At 46.7% G+C, this 26,561-nt stretch overlaps 1 protein-coding gene across 6 annotated transcripts in view; it reads left to right on the top strand.

Annotated features, from left to right (window-relative positions):
• The window catches only part of LOC147668685 (collagen alpha-1(V) chain-like), a 323,501-nt gene that overhangs the window by 127,586 nt on the left and 169,354 nt on the right, over positions 1–26,561 (top strand). For all 6 annotated transcript variants that reach the window (XM_086948522.1, XM_086948518.1, XM_086948520.1 and 3 more), the window contains 9 exons: positions 347–409; positions 1,132–1,206; positions 2,537–2,623; positions 2,727–2,783; positions 5,586–5,639; positions 5,877–5,930; positions 6,082–6,135; positions 12,244–12,297; positions 15,606–15,659. In XM_086948522.1, coding sequence (XP_086804648.1) covers positions 347–409; positions 1,132–1,206; positions 2,537–2,623; positions 2,727–2,783; positions 5,586–5,639; positions 5,877–5,930; positions 6,082–6,135; positions 12,244–12,297; positions 15,606–15,659 — 552 coding nt within the window. The remainder of the gene's footprint in view (positions 1–346; positions 410–1,131; positions 1,207–2,536; positions 2,624–2,726; positions 2,784–5,585; positions 5,640–5,876; positions 5,931–6,081; positions 6,136–12,243; positions 12,298–15,605; positions 15,660–26,561) is intronic.

Raw genomic sequence — 26,561 nt, 5'->3', positions numbered from 1 at the left:
GGGGTACACCGTTTCTGTTCGTTCCATAGGGCCTCCCAATTGTCATTCTATTGGTATCTTTTATTGTAGTTCCTTAATTTCTGTCCAATATATATTTTTTTGTTTTTTGTTGTGCTCTGTGTTCCCCTCCTGACATTCCTTTAAGATTGTTGCATACGCTTCTTCCTTTCTTACTGCTCCATGTTGGACTGCCTTTAACAGTGTACCTTATTTTTGATTCTCTCTGATATTCCCTGTTTGTGTTCCACATTTTGTGTTCCTAAACAGGTGTTCCTTTTCTTCGTTTTCCCTCCCTCACTCTAGCTCAAGATGTCTCTCTTAATTCACCTTTTCCCTTTATTTTCAGGGTTTGACTGGTCCGCCAGGCAACAGCGGAGCTCCGGGACCAACTGGCGATCCTGGTGAGAGGGTAAGTGGAAGATGGTGCTTCATGGCTTACAAAACCTCACTGCCTTATAGGGTGGTATTGACTGGTGTTGCACAGTTGTGGTCAAATGACTTAATGGGAGCCCACTGGGTGGAATATTGACACCGAAGAAATCCATGAAAATACATGCGACTATGAGGTTCAAAATGGCCCTCTCTAAGAAAAAGGAGTCCGAAAAATGTGCTGCAATTGACCCCAGTCAGCACAAAATGGGACAGTCCGTGTAATCTTAGGGGGAAATCCCACACTCCTTGGTTACGTAAACAGAATAGGATGCTGCTTCTGGCCCTGATAATTGACCACGGTCAGCTGACAGCCACTGGGAATTCCCAATTGACAGCAAACTTGCCTACCCATGATGAGTCCCAATTCTGGTTCTGACCTTCTGAAATCTTTCAGTCTGGCGATATTGTCTCACGGGGCTAACATTTCATCAGTTTAGATTTGCATGTTAGAAATTCTCTGACCTCTCATTGAGCCTTCCCGGGGTGTTGACGCTGCAATTCCACCTCCCTCTGTGGCAGAGTCCAGGGCTCTAGTCTCTCGCTGATGGTCAAGGCTTCCATGTGTGGCTGGTTGCTTGGCATGCGAGTCCACAATCCGTGTTGTGAGCATGGGATTCTAATGAGGAAGGATCTCTCTAAGGACTGGTACCTCTTTGTATATATGACGTTGTCCTCCTCTGTCTCTCCCCTTTCTCTTAGGGTCCCCCAGGCCGTGCAGGACTCCCTGGAGCAGATGGACTACCTGGACAGCCTGGCAGCTCTATGATGCTCCCGGTAAGTAGACGGTAGTGAAAAGCGGGAACCCACCATCTCTGCTGTTGCATCATCCAGACAATAGTAGGGTCAATTTAACAATCGAGGATTACATGAGAGAGGTGGCTGTGGAGGGCACAGGGTGACATTTTTGTGATGGTTGCATGTATTGCTGGTTTCCGAGAACCCTTGAGATAGTTCTCATTGTGATACTTAGAGTGTATGATGATAAAATCCATATTTATTTGTCTAGAACCGATCATATAGTTCTCTCAGTACTAGCAAGAGTCCGTCGTGAAAGAACTCTCTGTATGTTAAGTAGTCTTGAAGCAGCACTGACATTGTCGTGATATGATCGGCCTCCAGGTGCCTACAACTAACGGTGTTCATTAATACTATCCTCTAGATCGTTTGATGATAAATTACTTACCATTGAATGAGTGACTATGGTGGTCATTTTGACAATGTTAGATATAACATTTGAAAAGAAGCATCTCTGCATGCTGAAACCAGGGGTGCAGGTTTCTCTGACAATGTAATGTAGGACAACCATGTGATGGAAAATACAGCGCTGTGTATCTAGAGCTTTAGCTCTGATGTGGTTTCTAGTGAATGTAGTAACAGAGGGGATAGATACTAAGTGTAAGTCTTTTTCACTACCAGGACACTAAAAAAACTAAAAGTACGTTTCCAAATTTTAAAATACAATACTTCATCCCATGTGTTGTTTAGGGCCTATCCTAGGGGTGACTGATATGTATTGAAAAGGAGGGTTAGGCCTGGTAAAAAGGTTTATTTTCCCAGGTCCAAATGAGAGTTAAAAACTACACATACATGCTTCTATTGTAGGCTTGAGACAAGTTTAAAAGTCTACTTTAGGGGGGCGCAATCAATGCTGCAGGTCCACTAGTAGCATTTAATTTAAGGCCCGGGGCACATGTACTACCACTTTACTAGAGACTTACAAGTAAATTAAATGTACAATTGGAGCTAGGCCAATGTTACCATGGGTATTCACTTTAGCACGGGTTAGCAGTGTTATAGTGCACAGAGTCCAAAAAGCCAACAAAAACGGGTTCAGAAAATGGGAGGTGAAGATCAAAATGTTTGGGGGTGACTGCAGAGAGGGTCAGGCACAACACATGCAGTTTCAGAATGTCTAAAACGTAATTAGCCTACTGTGATACTGCTACCTAAAACATGTATATCAACTGTAATTTTTGGGTGTGTAGATAGCTGAAACTGTCTTTGAAGGCATGGACTGGGGGCTTTGTAAATAGCGAGGAACTGGCCTTTGTATAGAGATTGCTGCAACATTCTATGTATTAACCTCTCGCTTTAATTCCATCAGTTCCGGTTCGGTAGTAGTGGAGGAGACAAGGGACCAGTGGTGTCAGCACAAGAGGCCCAAGCCCAGGCCATACTCCAACAAGCCAGGGTATGTATATACAGAGTGTGGGAGGGGCCAGGCCTTAAGGCACCTAGTTCCAGAGGATAGTTCTCTGTGTGTGGTCATTAACACTCTCTCCCTCTCTCCTCAGCTTGCCCTCCGTGGTGCTCCAGGACCCATGGGCTACACCGGGAGATCTGGACCTCTGGTAAGTTGTCGCATTCATAACCTTCCCCACTTTCTGCTCTGGGTGTCTCAATGATCCATAGATGAAAGTAACAGTGAGTCATGGAGTCTGACTGAGGGTCAGGTCTGAGGTATCGAGTGCTTCCTTTCAGGGTGCGCCTGGGGGACTCAAGGCAGCACAGTGTGTGCCTCCTCTAGTGCTGGTGAGTCTGAGGGACTGAAGTGAGGCCAGCGCGAGCTTCCACTCAATAGCCCTGGGTGTGGCTGAAGGACTGGATGTCTCAGGAATAATGGCGTGTAGCTGGTTATTGGAGTGAGTCAGCATGGCCTCATGTCTCCAGTGCCAGGTTTGGCTGAGGTACTGGAGGGGGGTGGGGGTCTATGCATGTGTCATCTCTTCAGTGCCCAGTGTGACTGAAGGACTGGACAGAAGTCAGTAGGTTCTACCTCTCAGTAGTACTAGAGTGTGACTGAGGGCAGCATGTTCTTCCTCCGAATAGCTGGGTTAGGTGTTGCTGAGGGACTGGAGCAAACTCATGAGTGCTTTCTCTCAGCTAAGTGGATGAGGGACTGCAAATACTTGTTCTCTCTAGTATTGAATTGGCGCTGAGGGACTAAAATTAGGTCAACCAGAATTTCCTCACTCCATTGCCAAAGTCCTGCAAAGGCCCTGGGGAGAGGCCAGCTTGTGCTTCCTTTCATCAGCATCGGGTATGGCTGAGGGACTGGAGGGCAGTGAGAGTGTAAATTCTCTCACTAGTTCTGGGTGTGGCAGAGAAACTGGCGTGAGGCCAGCATGTGCCTCCTCACGCCAGCACCCGGTGTGACTGAGGGACTGGAGTGAGGCCAGCACGTCCCTCCTCACACCAGCACCGGGCGTGGCTGAGGGACTGGATTGAAGTCAGTGTGCACTTCCTCTCACTAGTGCCTGAATGTGCCTGAGGGACTGGAGGGAGGTGAGTGGCTCCTTTCTCTGAGCAGAATTGGCTAGCAGCAGTTGAAAACTGTGCAGTGGTTTTTTCAGAGATCCCTGTTATTCTACCCTTTCACTGTCCTGGGCTGTTTGAGGTTTTACTTATGTATCTGTTTTTTTTGTTTTAGAGTTTGAAAAGCTTTATTTGACAATCGATAAAATATATAAAAGACCAGCAATACAGAATGAATATACCAAAACATTATAACAGAAGAATTGACTAGTACTATTGAGGAAATAAGTAAAGCTATTTTAAAATTTTATATTTTGCACACTTCAATTTGAGTTCACTGTGTGATTCTGTGCTTTCACTGCATGGGGCTGTTCTTGGGGTCTCACTTGAGGCTCTTCCTTCACTTCCTTCTCAGTCTTCTCTAAGGTTTGGTACTCTCACTGTATGGGGCTCCTTTGGATATCTCACTGGTGTGTATCTGTCACGTTCTTATCCTCAGTGACCCCTATGATTCTGTACTTTTCCTTCAAGGGGCTGCTTTTGATGTCTCACTCTTGTATTGTCCTTTAATTTCTTTATTTAGGTGCACTCTATGATTCTGTACTTTCACTGACAATTTTTCATGTCTTACATGGGAACAGCTGCTTTTACTTCCATCTTCTCAGTGTGCCCGCTGAGTCAATACTTTTACTGTCCAGGGTGGTTTTTGAGGTGTCACTTGTATGGGATCTTCTTCAACTCTCTTCGCCTCAGTGCACCCTATCATTCTGTACTTTCCCTTTCTCCTCAGTGCACCCTATCATTTGGTACTTTCACCTTCTGAGACTGTGTTTGACTCGTGTGGGATCTTCTCCCACTTTCTGCTCCTCAGTGCACCCTATCATTCGGGACTTTCCCTTTCTTGGGCGATTTTTGAGGTCTCACTTTTGAGCCTCTTCTCTTAGTTCCACCTTCTCAGTGCACCCAGTGGGTCCGCACTTTCACTGCTTGGGATTTTTTTTGAGGTCTCGCTCTTCTTTCACTTTCTTCTCCTCAGTGCACCCTATCATTCTGTACTTGCACTTTCTAGGGCTATCTTTGAGGTCTCACTTGTGTGCATCTGTTATTTTATTTCCATCTTCTTATTGCCCCCTAGGATTCTGTACTTTCATTGCATGGGCCGGTTTTGAGCTCACACTCGTGTGGGATCTTCTTTTACTTTCTCCTCAGTGCACCCTGTCATTCGGTACTTTCATTTTCTGAGACTGTGTTTGATTCGTGTGGGCTCTCCTCCCACTTTTTTCTTTTCAGTGCACCCTATTATTCTATACTTTAACATTCTTCGGTGTTTTTGGAGGTCTCACTTGTGTGCGTTTACTCTTAGTTCCATGTTCTCAGTGCACCCAGTGGGTCAGCACTCTCACTGCTTGGGGTGGTTTGTGAGGACTCGCTCATGTGTATCTTATTTCACTTTCTTGTCCTCTGTGCACCCTGTCATTCAGTACTTTCGCTTTCTGGGGCTATCTTTGAGGTCTCAGTTGTGTGCATCTTTTTTTATTTCCATCTTCTCAGTCCTCCCTTTGATTTTGTACTTTCACTGCCTGGGATATTTATTGAGGTCTCATTCATGCAGGATCGTCTTTAGCTTTCTTCTCAGTGCACCCAATCATTCTATATTTTCACTTTCTGGGCCTGAGTTTGAGCTCTCACTTGTGCAGGATCTTCTTTCATTTTCTTCTTAGTGCACCTTTTCATTCGGGACTTCCAGTCTCTGGGGCTGGTTTTAAGCTGTATTTGAGCTCTCACTCATGTGCATCTTCTTTTATTTCCATCTTCTCAGTGTCCTCTTTGATTCTGCACTTTTATTATGCCTAGGGCTGTTTTTGATGTTTCATTGGTGTATATTTTCTTCTTTTCAGGGCCCCCCAGGGAGTCCAGGGCTCAAGGGAGAGTCTGGAGACTTTGGTCCTCAGGTAAGAAGTTGATTCTCTGAATGTGAGTTCACAAAGAGGTCTTTCTGATGCCCTTGTGGAAAGAAGGTGTGCACCGCTCGCCCCCTCTCACTGAGTCCCGGCAGGCGCTGGACCTCACCGGCTCTGTCTGTCCATCTGTTTGCTTACACTTATAGCCTTTTTAACTGAAGACTCCCAAGGTTCATGTGTACTAACCTCAGGGATGTGAACTGACTGCCTCATCTTCTCTCTCCTTAGGGTCCTCGTGGTCCACAGGGCCTGTCTGGCCCTCCTGGAAAGGCCGGTAGGAGGGTGAGTACCTGCACTATATATTTTGTGTGTTTGTATGTGTGTGTTGTGTGCTGACAGTAAATGGATGTGTGCATTTGTGTGCCAAGATTTGTGTTTTAGTGTTTACATTCTCTGCGACTGTGCTGACAGATCTCCGTGTTGTCTTCTATAGGGGCGTGCTGGAGCAGATGGGGCCCGGGGCCTGCCTGGCGAGTTTGGAACCAAGGTAGTGGAAAAGTGCCAGAAAGACATGCATTGTCTTCATCCTTCCTGAGGTCACTTCCTCACTCAATGATGTCACTTCCTCAGTCTACGGATTCACTAACCCACTCTGAAAACTCACTACTCGGCTCCCTCATTTCACTAGTTGACTCTATAAATTCACTTAATTCCTGTGACATCATCACTCACTCTGTGACGTCGAGTCCTCACTCTGGGCAGCTTTTTTTTCCTATGATGTCACTTCCCTGCTCTCTTTGATCTTTATTTTTCAATCTGTGATATCACTCCCTCATAACCTCCATCTGAAAACTCACTTGCTGACTCCATGACCTCAGTCACTGCCCAACTCTTTTTTTTTTAAATCTTTTTATTAACAATTCAGAAAACAGTGGTGGTCGTCACAATCAGAAAATACAGTACTTACAGTTGCACCTTCGGGAAAGTCAAAGCATACAGATCGTTTACATTTTAGAATAGTGATCACAGTTCATCGCTAATCAGTTAACAATGCGTGTGGCTCATCAACCGGAGTAATCTGGGGGGTTCGCATATGTGACCCCTGTATTCGTTCCACTTAGACCACACCTCAACCCATTTCCGGGGGCACCCCCGAGCCACATACACTGTTTTCTCCTGGAGCATGCACCAGTCCATGTCCGTTTTCCCTGAGCCCAGTTTCGAAGGCACCACTGCCCCCATAGCCTAGCAATGTTTCTCTTTCCAATTGCGAATCCCAGTGTAGCCCAAAGCCTCTCACGAGGTGACAGGTCAGTGGGCGCCCCAAATATTCAATAGGCACCTCCTTGCCTCAACTCGGAGCTCCACCTCCCACACCTCTTGCATACAGCGATGTAACCAGTGCCAATAAGCCTGAAGCACTGGTTTCCCATAGTATGTGGAAGTATGTCCCTACCTCTCCACACCCCCTCCTGCAGAGCCCATCCTCACTACGGCCCATCAGTTGCAACCTAGTCCCGGAGATGTAAACTCGGTGGAGAATTTTCAGCTGAATCAGCCTAAGTCTGGCCGATATAGCTACTTCCTTAGGGGACGCAAGCGCACTCCTAAACTCCTCCTCGTCTATTTCTAACCCATCAGCCTCCCATTTCCCTTTAAGATTTAGTATCAAATCTGGAGAGTTATTAATAATTTTTTTGTATGTGAGTGAAATAGCATGCTCAGGGAGGTGGCCATCTAGTAGTCTGTCCTCCAGAGGGGAGGAGTCTGGGGGCAGGGTCACCCGGGGGATGTTTGACTGTAGGGAGTGCCTGACCTGTAAATATCGGAAGTATTCTGTTTGTGCGATTTCATACAGTTGTTGGAGTGAGGCAAAGGACACAACACCTTCTGGACCCCATAAATCTTTTATGTGGGAGATCCCAATTAGGTCCCAGTTGCGGAACCCTTTGGTGCGGCCCAGAGTGCCCAACCTTTCTGAGACCCATAGCGGGGTAGCCATTTTGAGGGTGTTGGCCCATCCCAATTTACGCTGTACAATGTGCCATAGTTGAACTGAGTGCTGGGTGGGCCCAGTAAGTGGGTACCTGCCAGGCTTAGAGTATAGTGCCGCCTCAAAATTTCCTCCCGGCAGGAGCCACTGGTCCATTCCATATCCCGGGTTGTTACTGTTCAACTCTTTGATGTGGCTTGTTTAGTCTGATGCTGCCTCCTGGCTCATTTGGAAACTTTCCTGAATCTGCGGCCTCAATTCTCTATCTCTGATGTCACTTCTTGATTCTATGATATCAAGCTCTCATCCTTTGACATCACTTCCTAATCGAGTAATGTCACGTCTGAGTCCTGCAAGGTCAATTTCCACTCCATATGTACTTTCTTTGCTATATATAACAAAATCATGATTCGACGTGCCCTTTTGACTTTAAGATGCCTATTCCACTTTCTGATGTTGCTTCCTTACTTTTGATGTCTGGTCTTCACTCTTTTACATCACTTCCTCACTCTGTGATGTTACATTGGATGAGGCCACAGCCTCTCTTTATTAATGCCACATCCTCCCTGGACAAGGTCACTCTTTGCTACATGAGTCACATGATCAGGTCTTCACTTGATTGTGAAACGTTTTCACCTTTTCACTTGTGACATGACATCCTCCCTCTATAGTGATACAGCTTCACTATACTTTGTTATTCCAGCTGTCACTGACTTCCCCCTTACTGCATTATAGCACATCTTCATTTCAGGAGGCCGCTTCCCCGTTCTATAAGTGTCATCTCTCCCCTCTATGTTTCACTTCATCACACTATCATGTCAGATTCTGCCTCTATGGTGTCACCTATTTCCTGATTTACACCACTTCCTCACTCAGTGACGCCACCTTTTCATTCTGAGATGTCACTTGCCCACTCTATTAATGTCATATCCTGCCTTTGTGACGTCAGTTTTTCACTCCCTTTGACATCAGTTGCTCACTCTGTGGCAGTCTTTCCCTATTTTTAGAGGACACTTCCTCACTACATGATGTCACTTCCTCGCTCTATAAAATCAGTTCACTTCCTCACACTACCATGCCACTTTCTCAGCCTGTGGTACAAGTTCCTCATGATATGATGCCACGCCTTCATTTGGTAATGTCCTTTCTTCACTTTAAGACGTCACTTCCTGGCATTCTGATGTCATGTTTTTACTTTAAGGGGCCAGTTTTTCCTCTCTGATATTAATACCTATATCCTTAATGTCAGTTGTTCACCATCTGACGTAAATACCTCAGCATGTGAAGTCACTTCATTCCGAAATCCCCCCAACCCCTATTATGTCGCACACTCTCTTAAAAATGTTTGTCCTTCACTTCTTGAGTTAACATCCTCACAATAATATGATGTCATATTTTCGCTGTGAGTTCACACACCCTCACTTTATTATGGAACGTTCACTCTATGGCGTCTCTCTTTCATTTTATGATGTCACCGTTTCACTCCGCTCATCATACTAGCAGTAGAAGGCCTCTTCCCTGCTATGGTACTTTCTCTCGCTCCCTTACATCACTTTTTCCCTCTTTGTCATCACTTTCTTCACTGCAGTGTGTCACATGTTCATGTTTTATCCTTTCTCCACTCTTTGAGGTCATTCAAACAGGGGATAGAGCGAGACCTGTTGGCAATATTGAAGACCATACATTTGATCTTCTGTGTATTGATCTCCAGCCCCTGGTATTACAGAAGGCAACAAAGCTGTCAAGAGTTCGCTGAATTCCCATAGGCGACTTTGAAAATAAAAGAGTGTTGTCAGCAAACATCATTGCTGGAACCTTACCACACGCTTCTTGGGCCATCATTATCCTTATGCTTCCTGAGTTGATCAACCAGTGCATTAATGCATAAACAAAATAAAGTAGGTGCAAGCACAAACCCCTGCTGTACCTCTTTGTTAACCTGGAAGCGGGGGGTTAATTCGCCACATTTTCCATACCTCACTTGAGCAAATTTACCTTCATGCAGTCTCATCAGGATGCTAAGGAGGTAGGGGGTATCCTAGATCCCTAAGTATACCCCATAATTTGGCCCTGGGCATGAGATCAAAAGCCGACTTCAGATCCACAAATATTAGGTAGAGGCTGCCACCCTCTATTGTCACCGTTTTCAAGAAAATAATTTGTAGTCTGAATATCTGGTCGACGGTAGAGGTGTTTTTTCTGAATCCGGCTTGATAAGAGCTAAAGAACTCTTGTTCTTCCACCCACACCTATGGCAGTCAAGGAGTATCCATGCAAACAATTTCTGGCTAACGTCGATCAAACTGATCAGCCTGTAATTAGTGGGTAGAAGGGGTGAACCCTTTTTAAGGACTGGGACAATTTCTGCCCCAAGCCGGGAATCAGGGAGCTCCATGCCATTCATAGGAGCATTAAATAGGACCCATAGATAAGGTGCCCATGTGTTTGCTCCCCCCGAAACAGGTCCCCCTGTAGTTTATCCAGACCCAGCACTTTATCGAAGGGAAGCTTGCTAGTTGCATTTAGCACTTCGGACATGGTAATACCTGGGGCCGCCTCCTGGCTAAGCCCAGTAAGAATTACAGAGGCTTCATCAGTTTGCCCGTAGCTTCCTTGGTGGTGTATAGAGCTTGAAAATGAGTCTCCCATACTTCAGATGCTATATTCGGCTCAATGGCTGTCTTCCCTTCGTTACCACCTACACTAACTATGGTCCAGAAAGCCTTCATGTCTTTGTTAAGTAAGGCAGATTTAAGGGCCTCCCACCTGTCCAATTCCCAGTTTTTGTTTGCTTGCTGGATGCTGTCTATATACAGTGCCCAATTCCGTTTAGTTCGGTGTTTGTCCCTTGCTTTAAAGGCTTCTACCAGAGCCTGTTTGGTTTTTCGGCATTTGGCATTAAACCAAGATTCTTTAGGCCATCTTTTCGCCCTATGAGGTATCACTGGATTGAATACATCTACCAATTTGGATGTTAATTCTGCATGCAGTTTTGCAACTCTCTCAATAGTTAGTGGAGTACCCTCTGGAAGTGTGGCCTCCCACGTTTCTATTTTTCTCTCTGTGATGTCACTTCCCCACTCTTGTGTTATCAAAAGAGAATAGCTTAAATATGACCAATATTGTTAGGACTCTGATTAGATTTGTCATGGGCACCTCGTTGGTGAGTTCATGAAGCCCTCACCCACCAACCCTTGTTGGTGGCATGCTTCCTCATCGGGCTCACCCAGTGACACCTAATGTGTCCCGGGTGTGCTGCGACGCCTGATTACAGCGGAGCTGGTATTTTACTGAGAGTGCAGTGTGAGGTGTAAAGTGAAGTGTGAGTTAAAACGGCTTGGCGAGGGTCCCAGTACCCAAGGGTAAATTAAATTTTAATAACTGGGCCCCCGTCAGTGGTTAAAATAAGGCTTGGTGAAGTTTAAGGGAGGCGAGTTACTACCTCCTACATCCATCAGTTGGTCGACATGTTTCAGCCAGTGCCTTAAACTAAATCTGGCTTTCCTCAGGACCTTTTTAAAATAGGGTGTAGTGCAGGTTAAAAAAGAGTGTAATCCAGGCTATGTGTTACACTCACTAAGGTGTTTCTCTAAGTGTGAGAGGGAATTCCCTTCTCATATATGTGCTTAGAATTTGCAGCCAATGCTTCCAGGAGTGAAGCAGTAAGGGGTTGACCAGCTTTTCTGGTCAGAGCCTGCCTTGTACCTGTTGCACCGTCCTCGTAGCTACCGGAGTACGAGGACGATGCAACAGGTCCTAACAATATTGGTCATATTTCAGCTAGTCTCTTTTGATAACACATATAAACTACGGGGACTCGGACTAGCTTTCTAGTCCTCTCTCTCTCTCTTGATACGCACGCACTTCCCCACTCTTTACATCACTTCCTCTTCCGTGAGTTCATGGCCCAACTGCACAGGTCACATCCTGCACCACAGGGACTGGACCTCTGCCCATCAATGGATCCGTGATGCTGTTACACCAGGTTCCTTCAGTCTAGACCATGATTGCCCGTGGTGTGTCTGTCCTGCCCCCTCCCCCGCTCTCCCTTTACATGTCTCTCTCTCTCTGTCTCTCTCGCTCTCTTTGTCTCTCTCTATGTCTCCCCATCTCTCTCTCTGTCCCTAGCCCTCTCTATGTCTCACTTTCTTTTTCTCTCTTTCTCTCTACGTGTTCCTCTCTGTCTGTCTATCTCTCTCTGCCTTTTTCTATATATCTCTCTTTAAGTCTCTCTCTCTCTGTTTCTCTCTCTCTTTCTCTCTCAATGTCTCTCACCCTCTCTCTGCGTTTCTCTCTATTTCTCTCTTTCTCTCCTTATCTGTCTCTCTCTTTCTCTCTCTCTCTCTCTCTCTCTCTCTCTCTCTCTCTCTCTCTCTCTCTCTCTCTCTCTCTCTCTCTATATATATATATATATATATATATATATATATATATATATATGGCTCCCTCTCTCTCTCTGTGTCTCTTGTATTTCTCTTTCTGTGTTTCGCTCTCTCTCTACGTCTCTCTCCCTCTTTCTCTATGTCTATCTCTCTCTATGTCTCTCCCTCTCTGTAGCTCTCTTTGTCTCTCTTTCTCGCTTTCTCTCTCTCTCACTTTTTCTCTCTTCGTCTCTCTCTCTCTGTCTCTCTCTCACCTATCGATTGTGCATTCTCCCCACAGGGAGATCGTGGCTTCGACGGACTGCCAGGCCTTCCGGGGGACAAAGGACATCGGGTAAGTGTTCTGAGCCGCCCTCCTTCTGTAGGGTTCAATGCTATTACTTCTATGTCACACCATGCTATATCACTGTTATATCTTCTATGCCACGTCGCTCCACACTATCTCAATGTTATTACTTCTATGCTGTATGTCGCTCCATGCTATCTCACTGTTATCCCTTCTATGACATGTGTCGCTACACACTATCTCAATGTTATTACTTCTATGCTGTATGTCGCTCCGTGCTATCTCAGTGTTACTCCTTCTATGTTGTATGTTGCTCTACTCTTTCTCAATGTTGATCCTTCTTGTTGTATGTCGCTCCATGCTATCTCAATGCTATTACTTCTATGTTGTATGTCACTCCATGCTATCTCAGTGTTATTCCTTCCATGTTGCATGTCACTCCATGCTATCTCAGTGTTATTACTTCTATGTTTCTGTCATTCCATGTAATCTCAGTACTTCTCCTTGTATGTTGTGGCACACATGGTTCTATGTTATCTGAATGGTATGTTCTGTATGGCACACATGGTGTTCTGTGTTATCTAAATGATATGTTCTGTAAGGGGCACATGGTTGCATGCTATCTGAATGATATGTTTGGTATGCGGTGAATGGTTCTCAGTTATCTGCATAATATTCTATGCACATCATGCATGGTTCTGTGTTATCTCAATGACATGTTCTGTATGGCATGCATGATATTCCATGCTATCTAAATGATATGAGCTGTAAAGCATTCGGGTTTCAAAGTAATCTGCATGCTAATCTCTGTATGGCACACAAGGTTCTGTGTTATTTGAATGGTATGTTCTGAATGGTACACATGATTGTATGTTATCTGTATGATATGTTCTGCATGGCACGCATGGTTCTATGTTATCTATATGATATGCTCTGTATGGCACGCGTGGTTCAATGTTATTTGAATGGTATGTTCTGTATGGCACGCATTATTGTATGTTATCTGTATGATATGTTCGGTATGGCACACATGGTTCTATGTTATCTGAATGATATGTTCTGTATGGCACGCATGGTTCTATGTTATCTATATGATATGCTCTGTATGGCACGCGTGGTTCTATGTTATCTGAATGATATGTTCTGCATGGCACGCATGATTGTATGTTATCTGAATGATATGTTCTGTATGGCACTCATGGTTCTATGTTATCTGAATTATATGCTCTGTATGGCACGCGTGGTTCTATGTTATTTGAATGGTATGTTCTGAATGGTACGCATGATTGTATGCTTTCTGTATGATATGTTCTGTATGGCACACATGGTTCTATGTTATTTGAATGATATGTTCTGTATGGCACGCATGATTGCATGTTATCTGTATGATATGTTCTGTATGGCACGCATGATTGTATGTTATCTGTATGATATGTTCTGTATGGCACGCATGATTGTATGTTATCTGAATGATATGTTCTGTATGGCACGCATGGTTCTATGTTATCTGAATGATATGCTCTGTATGGCATGAGTGGTTCTATGTTATTTGAATGGTATGTTCTGAATGGTACGCATGATTGTATGTTATCTGTATGATATGTTCTGTATGGCACACATAGTTCTGTGATATCTGAACGATATATAGTTGGTATGCATGATCCTATGTTATTTGAATGATATGTTCTGTGTGGCACGCATGTTTCTGTGTTATCTGAATGGTATTTTCTGTGTATCATCTGTGTCACAGGCTGGGCATAGCCATTGATTGGTTTCATTCTTCGGGGGCGGGGCTCACGTACACGAGTGACACTGTGTTAGCAGCTACAGGTCGAAGCCTCCTGAAGAATACGACCAATAAGGACCAGACGTGAAAGTCACGGAAGCAGCTCTTATCCTCTGGCACAAACTCTTCTGCGGACCAGTGCCCATGGGAGTCCGCTCCACACTGGGCTGTGGGGGTCCCTCGCCCGCTCTCAGTACATATTGGGTTTCGCATCTCAGACAGGGACCAGCCATATGCCAATCAGCCTGGATCCTGCTCCAATAGGAAGAGACCAGCTCCCTCTGCTGGGCCCCTCTGTGTGGGAACCCAAGCAGCTCCATACAGGCACAGGGTTCTAGGGCCCCGTCCGATGCCTGGGGTAGCCCTTCACACTTAGGACGTCTAACTGGGAAAAACTAAACCGTGACCAGTGGATTGCTGCAGTTAAGGGCAGTTACTGACAATCTAGCCTGCATTCCAGTCCATTGTTTTGAGGTCACTGTACCACTTGAAGCCTTGACCAGCCTTATGCAAATCTGCCTTGGTCCCGCTCCAGCAGGACCCAGTATAGTTTGAACCTGTGCCCTACCCATCCTTACCAGAAGAGACGAGGCGGAAACTACCAGGACGAGTCCATGCCGAAGCAAGGTTGAGGAACAAGAGGAAAGCAGGGTCTGTGTCCAACACTGGGACACGTGTCAGCGGGAAACAGCAACGCCCATCCTCTACATGGTGACATGGCCAGGCACACTGTGAGCTCCTGTAAAAGGGAACAGGGAAGAAACCGAGGCAGGCTACTGGACGCCATGATGGGTTGGGCTGCATGCATGGGCCTACCGCCATGATGGCTTGGGCAAGGCAAAGAAGGGTGCTCCATGGTGCCAGCTGCCACCACGTGCTATCGTGCCCTCTAAATAGCCCTTACTTCAGCAACGCACACCTTCCACCACAAACTGACCATGCTGCACCCCACACATGGCACTGCCACACAGCCTCACTCTCACACGAGCAGCAAAAATACACTGCGGCCCAGGCCCGCGGGAATTGGCATCCTGCCAGCCCTAGAGCAAGGGGTGCTTCTTGGCACCGGAGAAGCCCAAGAAAGGGAGAAGGGGAGGAATGGGGCAGGTGTGGGTGGGGCAGCCCCGGTGTGGCGGAGCGGCTGGATGGATGTTGTCCTGTGGTCTGTGTGGGTTTCATGACGTCTGAGTGCTGTTGTCGAGGCTGCCGCTGCTTCGCTGGTATTCAGGTGTTATCTTCTGTCCTCTGGCCGGCTCTGGCCTCTGAATGCTGCGTGGGTCGCCTGCTTTCTGCCGCACTCTGTGCTATTCCAGGGGAACGTAACAAAATATAACATAACGGTAACTTGTAACATAACAATAACTTGTACCATGACATAACAATGATTTATAACATAAACTAAGATGTGTGTGTGTTCGCCCTGAAGGGCCCTTGGGACTCAAGCACAGCTCCCCTCTGGGTGTTCATCCATGCTGACCTCTTCTCTCCCTGGGCCTCCTCGTCACTTCCGGGGAGGCTCAGAGCTGCCCTGTGTGCTGCCGCCAGCTAACCCCTCCCTCTCTCTTCCCAGGGTGAGACCGGAGCGCACGGACCCCCGGGCGGCCCCGGCGAGGACGGAGAGCGGGTGAGTCACTCACATCCATTCAGCCCAAGTGGAGTATTCTGAAAGGTCAAGGGTCATGTTTGAGGCACATCCAAGTCCTCGTTAAAACTAAAAGCAAAGAGTTGAAGTGAGAGTGTGGCCGAGCGGGTCATGGTCTGTAATGACATGTGGTGTGTGCAGGGCGGGCTCTGGGCGCTGTGGGCGCTTTCCACGCTGGCTGCATCCATCTCGTGCTCAAGGGAGGGGTGTTTGGGTTTGGAAATGTCCGTCTTGGGCGAGTTTGTCTCGTTGTTATCTTGACTCCTCTCAGCTGCAGTAGTGCAGGCCAGGCCCCGCACTAGGGCCCTGGTGATGGGTAAGGTGGGGTTCCCTTGCACAGGGCAGGGAACCAGAAGATTTTTATTTTATGCATTTTTCTACAGCGCGGACTTTACCCGAAGGTGTCAGAGCGTTTCAGAATCGGAACAGTAATGATAGAGGAGGGCAACATTGCAAGTGAACACATTACAAAAGCAAACGTTAAGTTACATGAGGCAAAAGTGACAATTGTGAGCAAACACAATACAAGAGGTAGCTAACGGTGCATTGCAGGGGGAAAAAGTGATATGTGTGCAGGTTAAGAACCCGTACAAAGTACAAGTAGAGGTATAATAATGCAATAAATGGCAGACACTCGAACACAAGAACAAACGTTACGTAGGCAATGGCGGCACTTGCGCAAGTATCTAAAGCAAACACGTACTGATTGGTTGCTGGAGTGGGAGGGGGGCACACATCATGATACTCTGTGTCTAGCGCTTAGGGTCCTTAAGTGCTAGTTAGTGTTCTATCACCGAACACTGCCGTCGGCAGGAGGACCCTAAGCGCTCGTCTTCTATCATACAGTGCAGTCGGCAGGAGGACCCTAAGCGCTAGTCTTCTATCATATAGTGCAAAAACAACAATTGATGGACAGAATACATAACAATGTCATACATTCACCCCAGTACTAAGATCTGGGTTAAATCCATAATTTTTTTGCTCACCATGCCATTCCAGTTTGGACCCAGCCGTATGCAAATCAGTCTTGACCCTGTGCCCCATAGGAACAGTCCAGCCCGAACTGCCTGGCCAGGTCCTCCATGGACTGGAATCAAGCATCCTGGGACCGGTTTCGGGCTTTCAGCCCTCATCAGCCAGGATAGCTTGACTCCAGTGGCATGGAGAGCACAGGACCCACGTCTGAGCATACCCATCCCACCCGGGGTGGCGAATTGGTTTTGCTTCTATCACAAGTGCCATCGGCAGGAGGACCCTAAATGCTAGTGTTCTATCATACCGTGCCGTCGGCAGGAGGACCCTAAGCGCTAGTGTTCTATCATACCGTGCCGTCGGCAGGAGGACCCTAAGCGCTGCTGTTCTATCACACAGTTAAAAATTCCAGTGACTCCACAGTTTTTAATGTGAACAACTGGCCCTAAATAAAGTTTTCTGAGGCACAGTTGTGATCTTTTACAACACACTTTTTTCACTGATCACTCCTCTCACACATACCAGCTCCGCTGCACTTGCAGGCGTGGTAGCACACAGGTGGGGATAGTCGGCCCCGCCTGTGACCGAACCCCATGATGAAGCATGTCACCTATAGGGTGAGTGAGGGTTCTTTTAAAAAATAATAAGTTTTTCTATCTTCACTGCCTCTCTTTTCGTTTAATGACCACTTAAATTAAGGTAGATTTAACTTCTATAATACAGTGACGTCGGCAGGAGGACCCAAAGAGCTAGTGTTCTTCTATCATACAGTGCAGTCGGCAGGAGAACCCGAAAGCGCTAGTGTTCTATCATACAGTGCCATTGGCAGGAGGACCGTAAGCGCTGGTGTTCTATCATACAGTGCCGTCGGCCGGAGGACCATAAGCGCTAGTGTTCTATCATACAGTGCAGTCGGCAGGAGCACCTTAAGCACTAGTGTTCTATCATACAGTGCAATCGGCAGGAGGACCGTAAGCACTACTGTTCTAGCATACAGTGACATCGGCAAGAGGACCGTAAGAGCTGATGTTCTATCATACAGTGCAGCCGGCAGGAGGACCCTAAACGCTAGTGTTCTATCATACAGTGCCGCCGGCAGGAGGACCCTAAGCGCTAGTGTTCTATCATACAGTGCCGTCGGCAGGAGGACCCTAAGCGCTGGTGTTTTATCATACAGTGCCATCGGCAGGAGGACCCTAAACGCTAGTGTTCTGTCATACCGTGCCGTCGGCAGGAGGACCCTAAGCGCTGGTGTTCTATCATACAGTGCCGTCGGCCGGAGGACCATAAGCGCTAGTGTTCTATCATACAGTGCAGTCGGCAGGAGCACCTTAAGCACTAGTGTTCTATCATACAGTGCAATCGGCAGGAGGACCGTAAGCACTACTGTTCTAGCATACAGTGACATCGGCAAGAGGACCGTAAGAGCTGATGTTCTATCATACAGTGCAGCCGGCAGGAGGACCCTAAACGCTAGTGTTCTATCATACAGTGCCGTCAGCAGGAGGACCCTAAGCGCTAGTGTTCTATCATACAGTGCCGTCGGCAGGAGGACCCTAAGCGCTGGTGTTTTATCATACAGTGCCATCGGCAGGAGGACCCTAAACGCTAGTGTTCTATCATACCGTGCCGTCGGCAGGAGGACCCTAAGCGCTGGTGTTCTATCATACAGTGCCGTCGGCAGGAGGACCCAAGTGCTAGTGTTCTATCATAAAGTGCAGTCGGCAGGAGGACCGTAAGCGCTAGTGTTCTATTATACAGTGTCGCGGATTGGTGTCACTACAACGCATGCTTTTACATCGCATGCCTTTACAACGCGGTTTTTACCACGCAGTCCATTACAACGCATAATGCTTTTAGGCGCTGGATAGTGAATTATTTAATTTACTATTCCAACTCCAGTCCCCGTGGATAGCAGGGAAGGTGTTGGATAGTAAATTAAATATATTCCCTATCCTATAGCGCCCCCCAGCGCAATGCGTTGTAATGGTATGCGTTGTAATGGTTGCGATGTAATGGTAGTGCGTTGTAAAAAATGCGTTGTAAGTGATGCTCCCCAGTGTCGCCGGCAGGAGGACCCTAAACGCTAGTGTTCTATCATACAGTGCCGTCGGCAGGAGGATCCTAAGCGCTAGTGTTCTATCATACAGTGCCATCGGCAGGAGGACCCTAAGCGCTGGTGTTTTATCATACAGTGCCGTCGGCAGGAGGACCCTAAGCGCTAGTGTTCTATCATACAGTGCCGTCGGCAGGAGGACCCTAAGCGCTGGTGTTCTATCATACAGTGCCGGCGGCAGGAGGACCCGAAGCGCTAGTGTTCTATCATACAGTGCCGTCGGCAGGAGGACCCTAAGCGCTAGTGTTCTATCATACAGTGCCGTCGGCAGGAGGACCCTAAGCACTGGTGTTCTATCATACAGTGCCGTCGGCAGGAGGACCCGAAGCGCTAGTGTTCTATCATACAGTGCCGTCGGCAGGAGGACCCTAAGCGCTAGTGTTCTATCATACCGTGCCGTCGGCAGGAGGACCCTAAGCGCTGGTGTTCTATCACACAGTTAAAAATTCCAGTGACTCCACAGTTTTTAATGTGAACAACTGGCCCTAAATAAAGTTTGCTGAGGCACAGTTGTGATCTTTTACAACACACTTTTTTCACTGATCACTCCTCTCACACATACCAGCTCCGCTGCACTTGCAGGCGTGGTAGAACACAGGTGGGGATAGTCGGCCCCGCCTGTGACCGAACCCCATGATGAAGCATGTCACCTCTAGGGTGAGTGAGGGTTCTTTTAAAAAATAATAAGTTTTTCTATCTTCACTGCCTCTCTTTTCGTTTAATGACCACTTAAATTAAGGTAGATTTAACTTCTATCATACAGTGACGTCGGCAGGAGGACCCAAAGAGCTAGGGTTCTTCTATCATACAGTGCAGTCGGCAGGAGAACCCAAAAGCGCTAGTGTTCTATCATACAGTGCCATTGGCAGGAGGACCGTAAGCGCTGGTGTTCTATCATACAGTGCCGTCGGCCGGAGGACCATAAGCGCTAGTGTTCTATCATACAGTGCAGTCGGCAGGAGCACCTTAAGCACTAGTGTTCTATCATACAGTGCAATCGGCAGGAGGACCGTAAGCACTAGTGTTCTAGCATACAGTGACATCGGCAAGAGGACCGTAAGAGCTGATGTTCTATCATACAGTGCAGCCGGCAGGAGGACCCTAAACGCTAGTGTTCTATCATACAGTGCCGTCAGCAGGAGGACCCTAAGCGCTAGTGTTCTATCATACAGTGCCGTCGGCAGGAGGACCCTAAGCGCTGGTGTTTTATCATACAGTGCCATCGGCAGGAGGACCCTAAACGCTAGTGTTCTATCATACCGTGCCGTCGGCAGGAGGACCCTAAGCGCTGGTGTTCTATCATACAGTGCCGTCGGCAGGAGGACCCTAAGTGCTAGTGTTCTATCATACAGTGCAGTCGGCAGGAGGACCGTAAGCGCTAGTGTTCTATTATACAGTGCCATTGGCAGGAGGACCATAAGCGCTGGTGTTCTATCATACAGTGTCGCGGATTGGTGTCACTACAACGCATGCTTTTACATCGCATGCCTTTACAACACGGTTTTTACCACGCAGTCCATTACAACGCATAATGCTTTTAGGCGCTGGATAGTGAATTATTTAATTTACTATTCCAACTCCAGTCCCCGTGGATAGCAGGGAAGGTGTTGGATAGTAAATTAAATATATTCCCTATCCTATAGCGCCCCCCAGCGCAATGCGTTGTAATGGTATGCGTTGTAATGGTTGCGATGTAATGGTAGTGCGTTGTAAAAAATGCGTTGTAAGTGATGCTCCCCAGTGTCGCCGGCAGGAGGACCCTAAACGCTAGTGTTCTATCATACAGTGCCGTCGGCAGGAGGATCCTAAGCGCTAGTGTTCTATCATACAGTGCCATCGGCAGGAGGACCCTAAGCGCTGGTGTTTTATCATACAGTGCCGTCGGCAGGAGGACCCTAAGCGCTAGTGTTCTATCATACAGTGCCGTCGGCAGGAGGACCCTAAGCGCTGGTGTTCTATCATACAGTGCCGGCGGCAGGAGGACCCGAAGCGCTAGTGTTCTATCATACAGTGCCGTCGGCAGGAGGACCCTAAGCGCTAGTGTTCTATCATACAGTGCCGTCGGCAGGAGGACCCTAAGCACTGGTGTTCTATCATACAGTGCCGTCGGCAGGAGGACCCGAAGCGCTAGTGTTCTATCATACAGTGCCGTCGGCAGGAGGACCCTAAGCGCTAGTGTTCTATCATACAGTGCCATCGGCAGGAGGACCCTAAGCGCTGGTGTTCTATCATACAGTGCCGTCGGCAGGAGGACCCTAAGTGCTAGTGTTCTATCATACAGTGCAGTCGGCAGGAGGACCGTAAGCGCTAGTGTTCTTTTATACAGTGCCATTGGCAGGAGGACCATAAGCGCTGGTGTTCTATCATACAGTGTCGCCGGCAGGAGGACCCTAAACGCTAGTGTTCTATCATACAGTGCCGTCGGCAGGAGGACCCTAAGCGCTAGTGTTCTATCATACAGTGCCATCGGCAGGAGGACCCTAAGCGCTGGTGTTTTATCATACAGTGCCGTCGGCAGGAGGACCCTAAGCGCTAGTGTTCTATCATACAGTGCCGTCGGCAGGAGGACCCTAAGCGCTGGTGTTCTATCATACAGTGCCGTCGGCAGGAGGACCCGAAGCGCTAGTGTTCTATCATACAGTGCCGTCGGCAGGAGGACCCTAAGCGCTAGTGTTCTATCATACAGTGCCATCGGCAGGAGGACCCTAAGCGCTAGTGTTCTATCATACAGTGCCATTGGCAGGAGGGCCCTATGCGCGAGTGTTCTATCATACAGTGCCGTCGGCAGGAGGACCAGTTGGCAGTGCGGTATGTTCAGGGCTGTACTGGAGAACAGGGCACAATTCGAGGGGACACGTGGGTAGGTGGCATCTACCCATTCTTTTCAGAGGGTGGATGCCAAGAAGTTGGACCCCACTAAAATATGCTGAACTCGTCCCTTTGTAATTTTCTGACACCGGGACACATTCAGCAGCGCCTGCACGTTGTCTGCTTCCATTCCAAGTAGCTGTGTGCAGATGGGGAAGGGGTTATCAGATTCCAGCTGGGCTCAAAACAAAGGCTAAAGTTAAGGGCCCATCAGGCTTCCTCTTGTTGGCGTTTCCTGGCTGGGAACTCTCTGCAGCCTCACACTTAGTTGGAAATGAAATCAGGGTAAACAAAGGCTCACAGCTTGTTATCACTTCACAGATACTTAAGAGAGGCGTGGTTTTGACTTTGTTCAGTCTCTGTATAAAAGAGATTTTCATGCACTGTAAGAGTGTCAGATGTGTTGGTCTGCCCCAGTATTTACACAAACAACAGTGTAAATACCCCTATTTTGTTTTATTTCTTTTATAGTGCTACTCACTCCAATCCACAGCGTCAGAGCGCGTTACATCACATCTATACATTATACAATGACAATAAATTATATAAGTGTGTAATCCAATGTACTTGCTGCATGTAATACATTAGACAGTGAGCATTACAAGATGTAGGGGTCACATGCCCCTCATAATTCACTGTGCTATATTAGAAGGATTGTAATTTATGAACTGCAAGTAACAAAAAGGATCTCTGTGTTAAAAGCAGTTTCCCACTTTAAAAATAAAAATCTACCATCTCTGTGTCAGGTGCTGTGATGTGCAGGAGACATATTAACCTTCTATGCTATGTTGATTCAAAACTGGGACTAGACAAAACACAGATCCCTCCAGCAAGTGTATTATCCTCCAGAGTTATCTTGCCATTATTATTATTCCCTGAGATTTACCAGGCAAACACATATCTATGCAGCAGGTGCCTTAACCCCATAATATATTTTATAATGCAGACTTTACAATCAATTAAGCAGAACAGATTCACTGCCATGTTTCTGCTTGTTGCCAATTTCTTTGTAGCAGAGTTTTAAAAAGTTTAAAAAAATTGTATAAATTGAGCCCAGATTTTGCATTGGGTTGAGTCACTTTTCTGCACAACTGCAACACAAAATCTCATTTGTTAAACATTGTAAGGCACTCAAATGTACTTATGATAGACCTGCTAAACATATGTGTGAGATATTAAGATCTGATGTTACTTCTTGAGATGCCACTTCCTGTGAGGTCATGGGTTGTGATGCCACTTCCTGTGATGTCATATGCAATGTCATGCGTCATGATGTCGCTTGCATACTGCCTAATTTAGTTAGTACCCCCACTTCTTTTTTATGGACTTGTGCCGTTCTAGAGAGGGTCTAGTGTTCACTGTCGGGGTAGGAGGCATGGGTCAGAGCAGAGACGCATACCTTCACTGTTTAGTGTTTCCTGGCAAATATAACCAGTGATCACACATGCAGCACCTGTTTTTAATCAGTGCTGGGTTTGTTGGAGAAGGCTCCGACTCTTTTTAAAAAATCGCTCACATTGATTTGGCACATTCACCACACAAAACAAAAAATCCTGCTCCGCTGTAGTCAGGCGTCAAAGCACACCAGGGGAGGCACTCAGCCTCTCTGGTGGAAACCCAATGATGAAGCATGTCACCAACTAAGCTGGTGAGTGAGGGTTCTTTTAACCAAGAGTGACTTCTCCTCCTACCTCCCCTTTCCCTATTTTTGCACTCTTTTGTTGTTTATTTTTAGTGGAAATACACCATACACTGGAGAAATGTTAGCATTTGGAGTGCATTAATAGTTACTTGGAGCTGGAGAGTGGCAGAGTGTTCAATAATTACTTTGCTGATACCTCCTAACCAGCATTTAAGCCCTGACCTCTTGCCCAGCTCCAAGACAAGACATCTCTTATCATGTCCCCTGAAACGCTAACACTTGCCCAGTGCTCAATGGCCATCAGTTCTTTAAAGTTTCACCCAAAAACAGTTCAAATGTTCAACCAGTTTCTGAGTTGCTACTCTTTCTTCCATACTTATCTACCTACCCATAACATGAAACGTACTGTGGCTGACCATCTAAGGGCTGTCGTCTCTGTTGACCTCAGCCAAGTTCCTTAACATGACACAGAAGGGCAGCTTACGTGTCATTGAATGTTACTGTTGTGGATTCCGGGAGCTAATGGAGGAAATGCATTGTGGGAAATTTCTAAGATGCATTATGTGAGAGCTGGTAGGTGGAGAGGAAAAGAGACGGTACAGCATTCATCAAGAGCTAGAACATTTCATTCCCAAGGTCATTTCAAAGCACAGGATGAAATTCCTATGTGAAGAGAAGGAATGTTTCAAAGACATATTAATGTCTAGAAGATAAAGGAATTAACAAATAAGACTGGAAAGAGACCTCTCTATGGAATGGAAGAAGTAAGGTTGAACCTCAGGATTCAGGGCGAACTGGCACACAGTCATAGAAAAAAAAGTCACTGAGCGGGGAGCGGCTCAGAGCTTGGGAAGAGGAGTTGTCAGGTTTTGGGGTTCCAGCCAGATCTAGAAGCTGAGAAGTGTAAAGGGTCTGGCAAAGACACTAACTTTGGGGACCGGCTTCAGAGTGAGCTGTCCAGGTATCTTGAGCTTTGTCGAAGTCCTGCTTCTGGTATTGGATTAAGGTCAGAGTGATGGGTTGCATCTGTTGGAAGACAAACGTTCTTGGGTCTAGTGGAGCCCAGAGAGCACATCTTCAAACTAAGGTCACAGATTGATGGCTAGGAAGTGTCTATATACAGAAGGACATTGCGATCTTTGGAGTTAGGATATGTAGTAGACTTTGCCATCAATGGGCCTGATCCACAAAGGTAAAGTTAGACCAAAAGTCTAACTTTAGACCTGAAGTCAAAGTTTACATCTGAAGCCTAAGTTTAGATCTAAAGTCTAACTTAGACCAAAAGTCTAACTCTACTAGTAGTAACTTACCTTTGTGAATACGAAAAGTAGTAAAGTTAGACTTGGTCCAAGTTAGACTTTAGGTCTGAACTTAGACTCCAGCTCCAAACTTAGGCTTCAGGTTAAAGTTAAACTTCAGGTGTAAAGTTAGACTTTAGGTCTAAACTTAGAGTTTAGGGTCTAAAGTTAGACTTCAGGTCTTACTTTATCTTTATGAATCAGGCCCATAGATTATTTAAGTATGGACTGGAGAGTGGGATGCAACCATACCCTTTGTAGCTTCCTGACGTGAAAACCAGGAAACGTTATTCAAGTAGAGTCCGGGGGTGTTTGCAGCACCACACTAAGAGGGGCTCATAAGAAGCTGCGTCACAATTGAAGGGCATGTGTTTGCAACATTGAGGTTTTGGATAGCTCATGTTGTTCCACTGACCTTTGCTCATTGCTATATGAGAGACATTTTGGAAGACTTTGTAATGTAATATAATTGGGTATTTGTAAAGCGCGCGGCTACTCCATGGAGTGTCCCGGCGCTAACAACCGCTGAAAACAGGCAGAGAGAAACACATGGCTACAGACTAGTGCTACTGTTGAAATAACAAAGTCTTTAATTTCCTCCTGAACACTCCTAAGTCAGTTTTCTGTCTAAGAGAAATAGGGAGACCGTTCCACAAGCGGGGTGCCAACACTTGAAAAGAGTGGCCGCCCATGCGAGGATGGGAGAACCTAGGAATGGTCATCAGGTACTGCATCGAGGACCCCAATGTCCGTTCTGGGGCATAGTTTAGTATCCTTTTCCTAATGTAGTGGGCCCCTGAGTTGGTCAGGCCTTAAAGGCCAAGGTAAGAGCCTTAAACTGGACCCTCCTACGCAGCGGCACCAATAGAGAGATTTTAAGTGGGGGGGTCATATGATCCCTGGGTCCAATCATCAGAATAGCTCTGGCCGCCGCATTCTGGATCACCTGTAGATGGCTCAGAAGATATTACGGTAGGCCTAAATGAAGGACATTTGCATAGTCTCGATGCAATAAGGGCCTGAACTACCGTCTTTCTAAGGGAGACAGGAAGCAGGGGGAGGAAGTTCCTCAGCATTTTTAAAAGCCCAAAGCAGGTGCCGGCCACAATTTGAATTTGGGTCTTCATGGACATGTCCAAGTTCAGCTTCACCCCAAGGTTTTTTACTTTGGTAACGGAACACTTAGGGGGGACATGTCCTGTGGCCACCAATGGCGCCACTCTACGCTCAAGTCGGATCCGAAAAAATAATCTCCGACTTTTCGGGGTTGCACTTTAATTGTCTCCCACAGAGCCAGCAGAAGACCTCTGTTAAACAGATGTTTATCTCACTACCTCTAAACAGGCCGCCCTTCTCGCTGCTGAACAGAAGTTGCATGTCATCTGCGTAAGGCACAATTTTAGCGCTGTAATGCTCCACTTAAAGTGCCAGGGGGGCCATATACATATTGAACAGGGCAGGACTTAGCACAGAGCCTTGGGGAACTCCAACTTTCATGGGGGTGATACAGGTTGAGAAAGGGAGGGACCATACCGTTTGCTGGCGGCCACTTAAGAAGGAAGTATACCATTTGAAAACCGTGCCTCCAATACCGCAGTCCTGGAGTCTTTCCAGGAGTTGGTCATGGGGCACGGTATCAAAGGCTGTCAACAGATCTAATAGTACAAGTACCGCGTTGCCCCTACTATCCAAGGTAGTTTTGATAGTTTCAGAAACTTTGAGTAGGGCTGTCTCAGTACTAAAGTTAGATCTGAGCCCAGACTGACTCGGATGTAAAATGTTGTTAACCTCCACAAACTCTGTGGTAACTGTGTTTACATATTTCTCCAAAACTTTGGAAAAGAAAGGCAGCAGTGAAATAGGCCTGTAGTTACACGCTATCAGCGGGTCAGCTGTAGGTTTTTTTAATAGTGGGAGAATTCTAGCGTGTTTCCAGCTCTCCGGCATTATTCCCTCTGACAAAGAGGAGTTCAACAATCGATTTGTAA

This window comes from Lissotriton vulgaris, unplaced genomic scaffold (assembly GCF_964263255.1).
Source record: "Lissotriton vulgaris unplaced genomic scaffold, aLisVul1.2 SCAFFOLD_1231, whole genome shotgun sequence".
Classification (NCBI taxonomy): domain Eukaryota; kingdom Metazoa; phylum Chordata; class Amphibia; order Caudata; family Salamandridae; genus Lissotriton; species Lissotriton vulgaris.
This window is presented reverse-complemented; position numbering and strand designations above follow the sequence as displayed.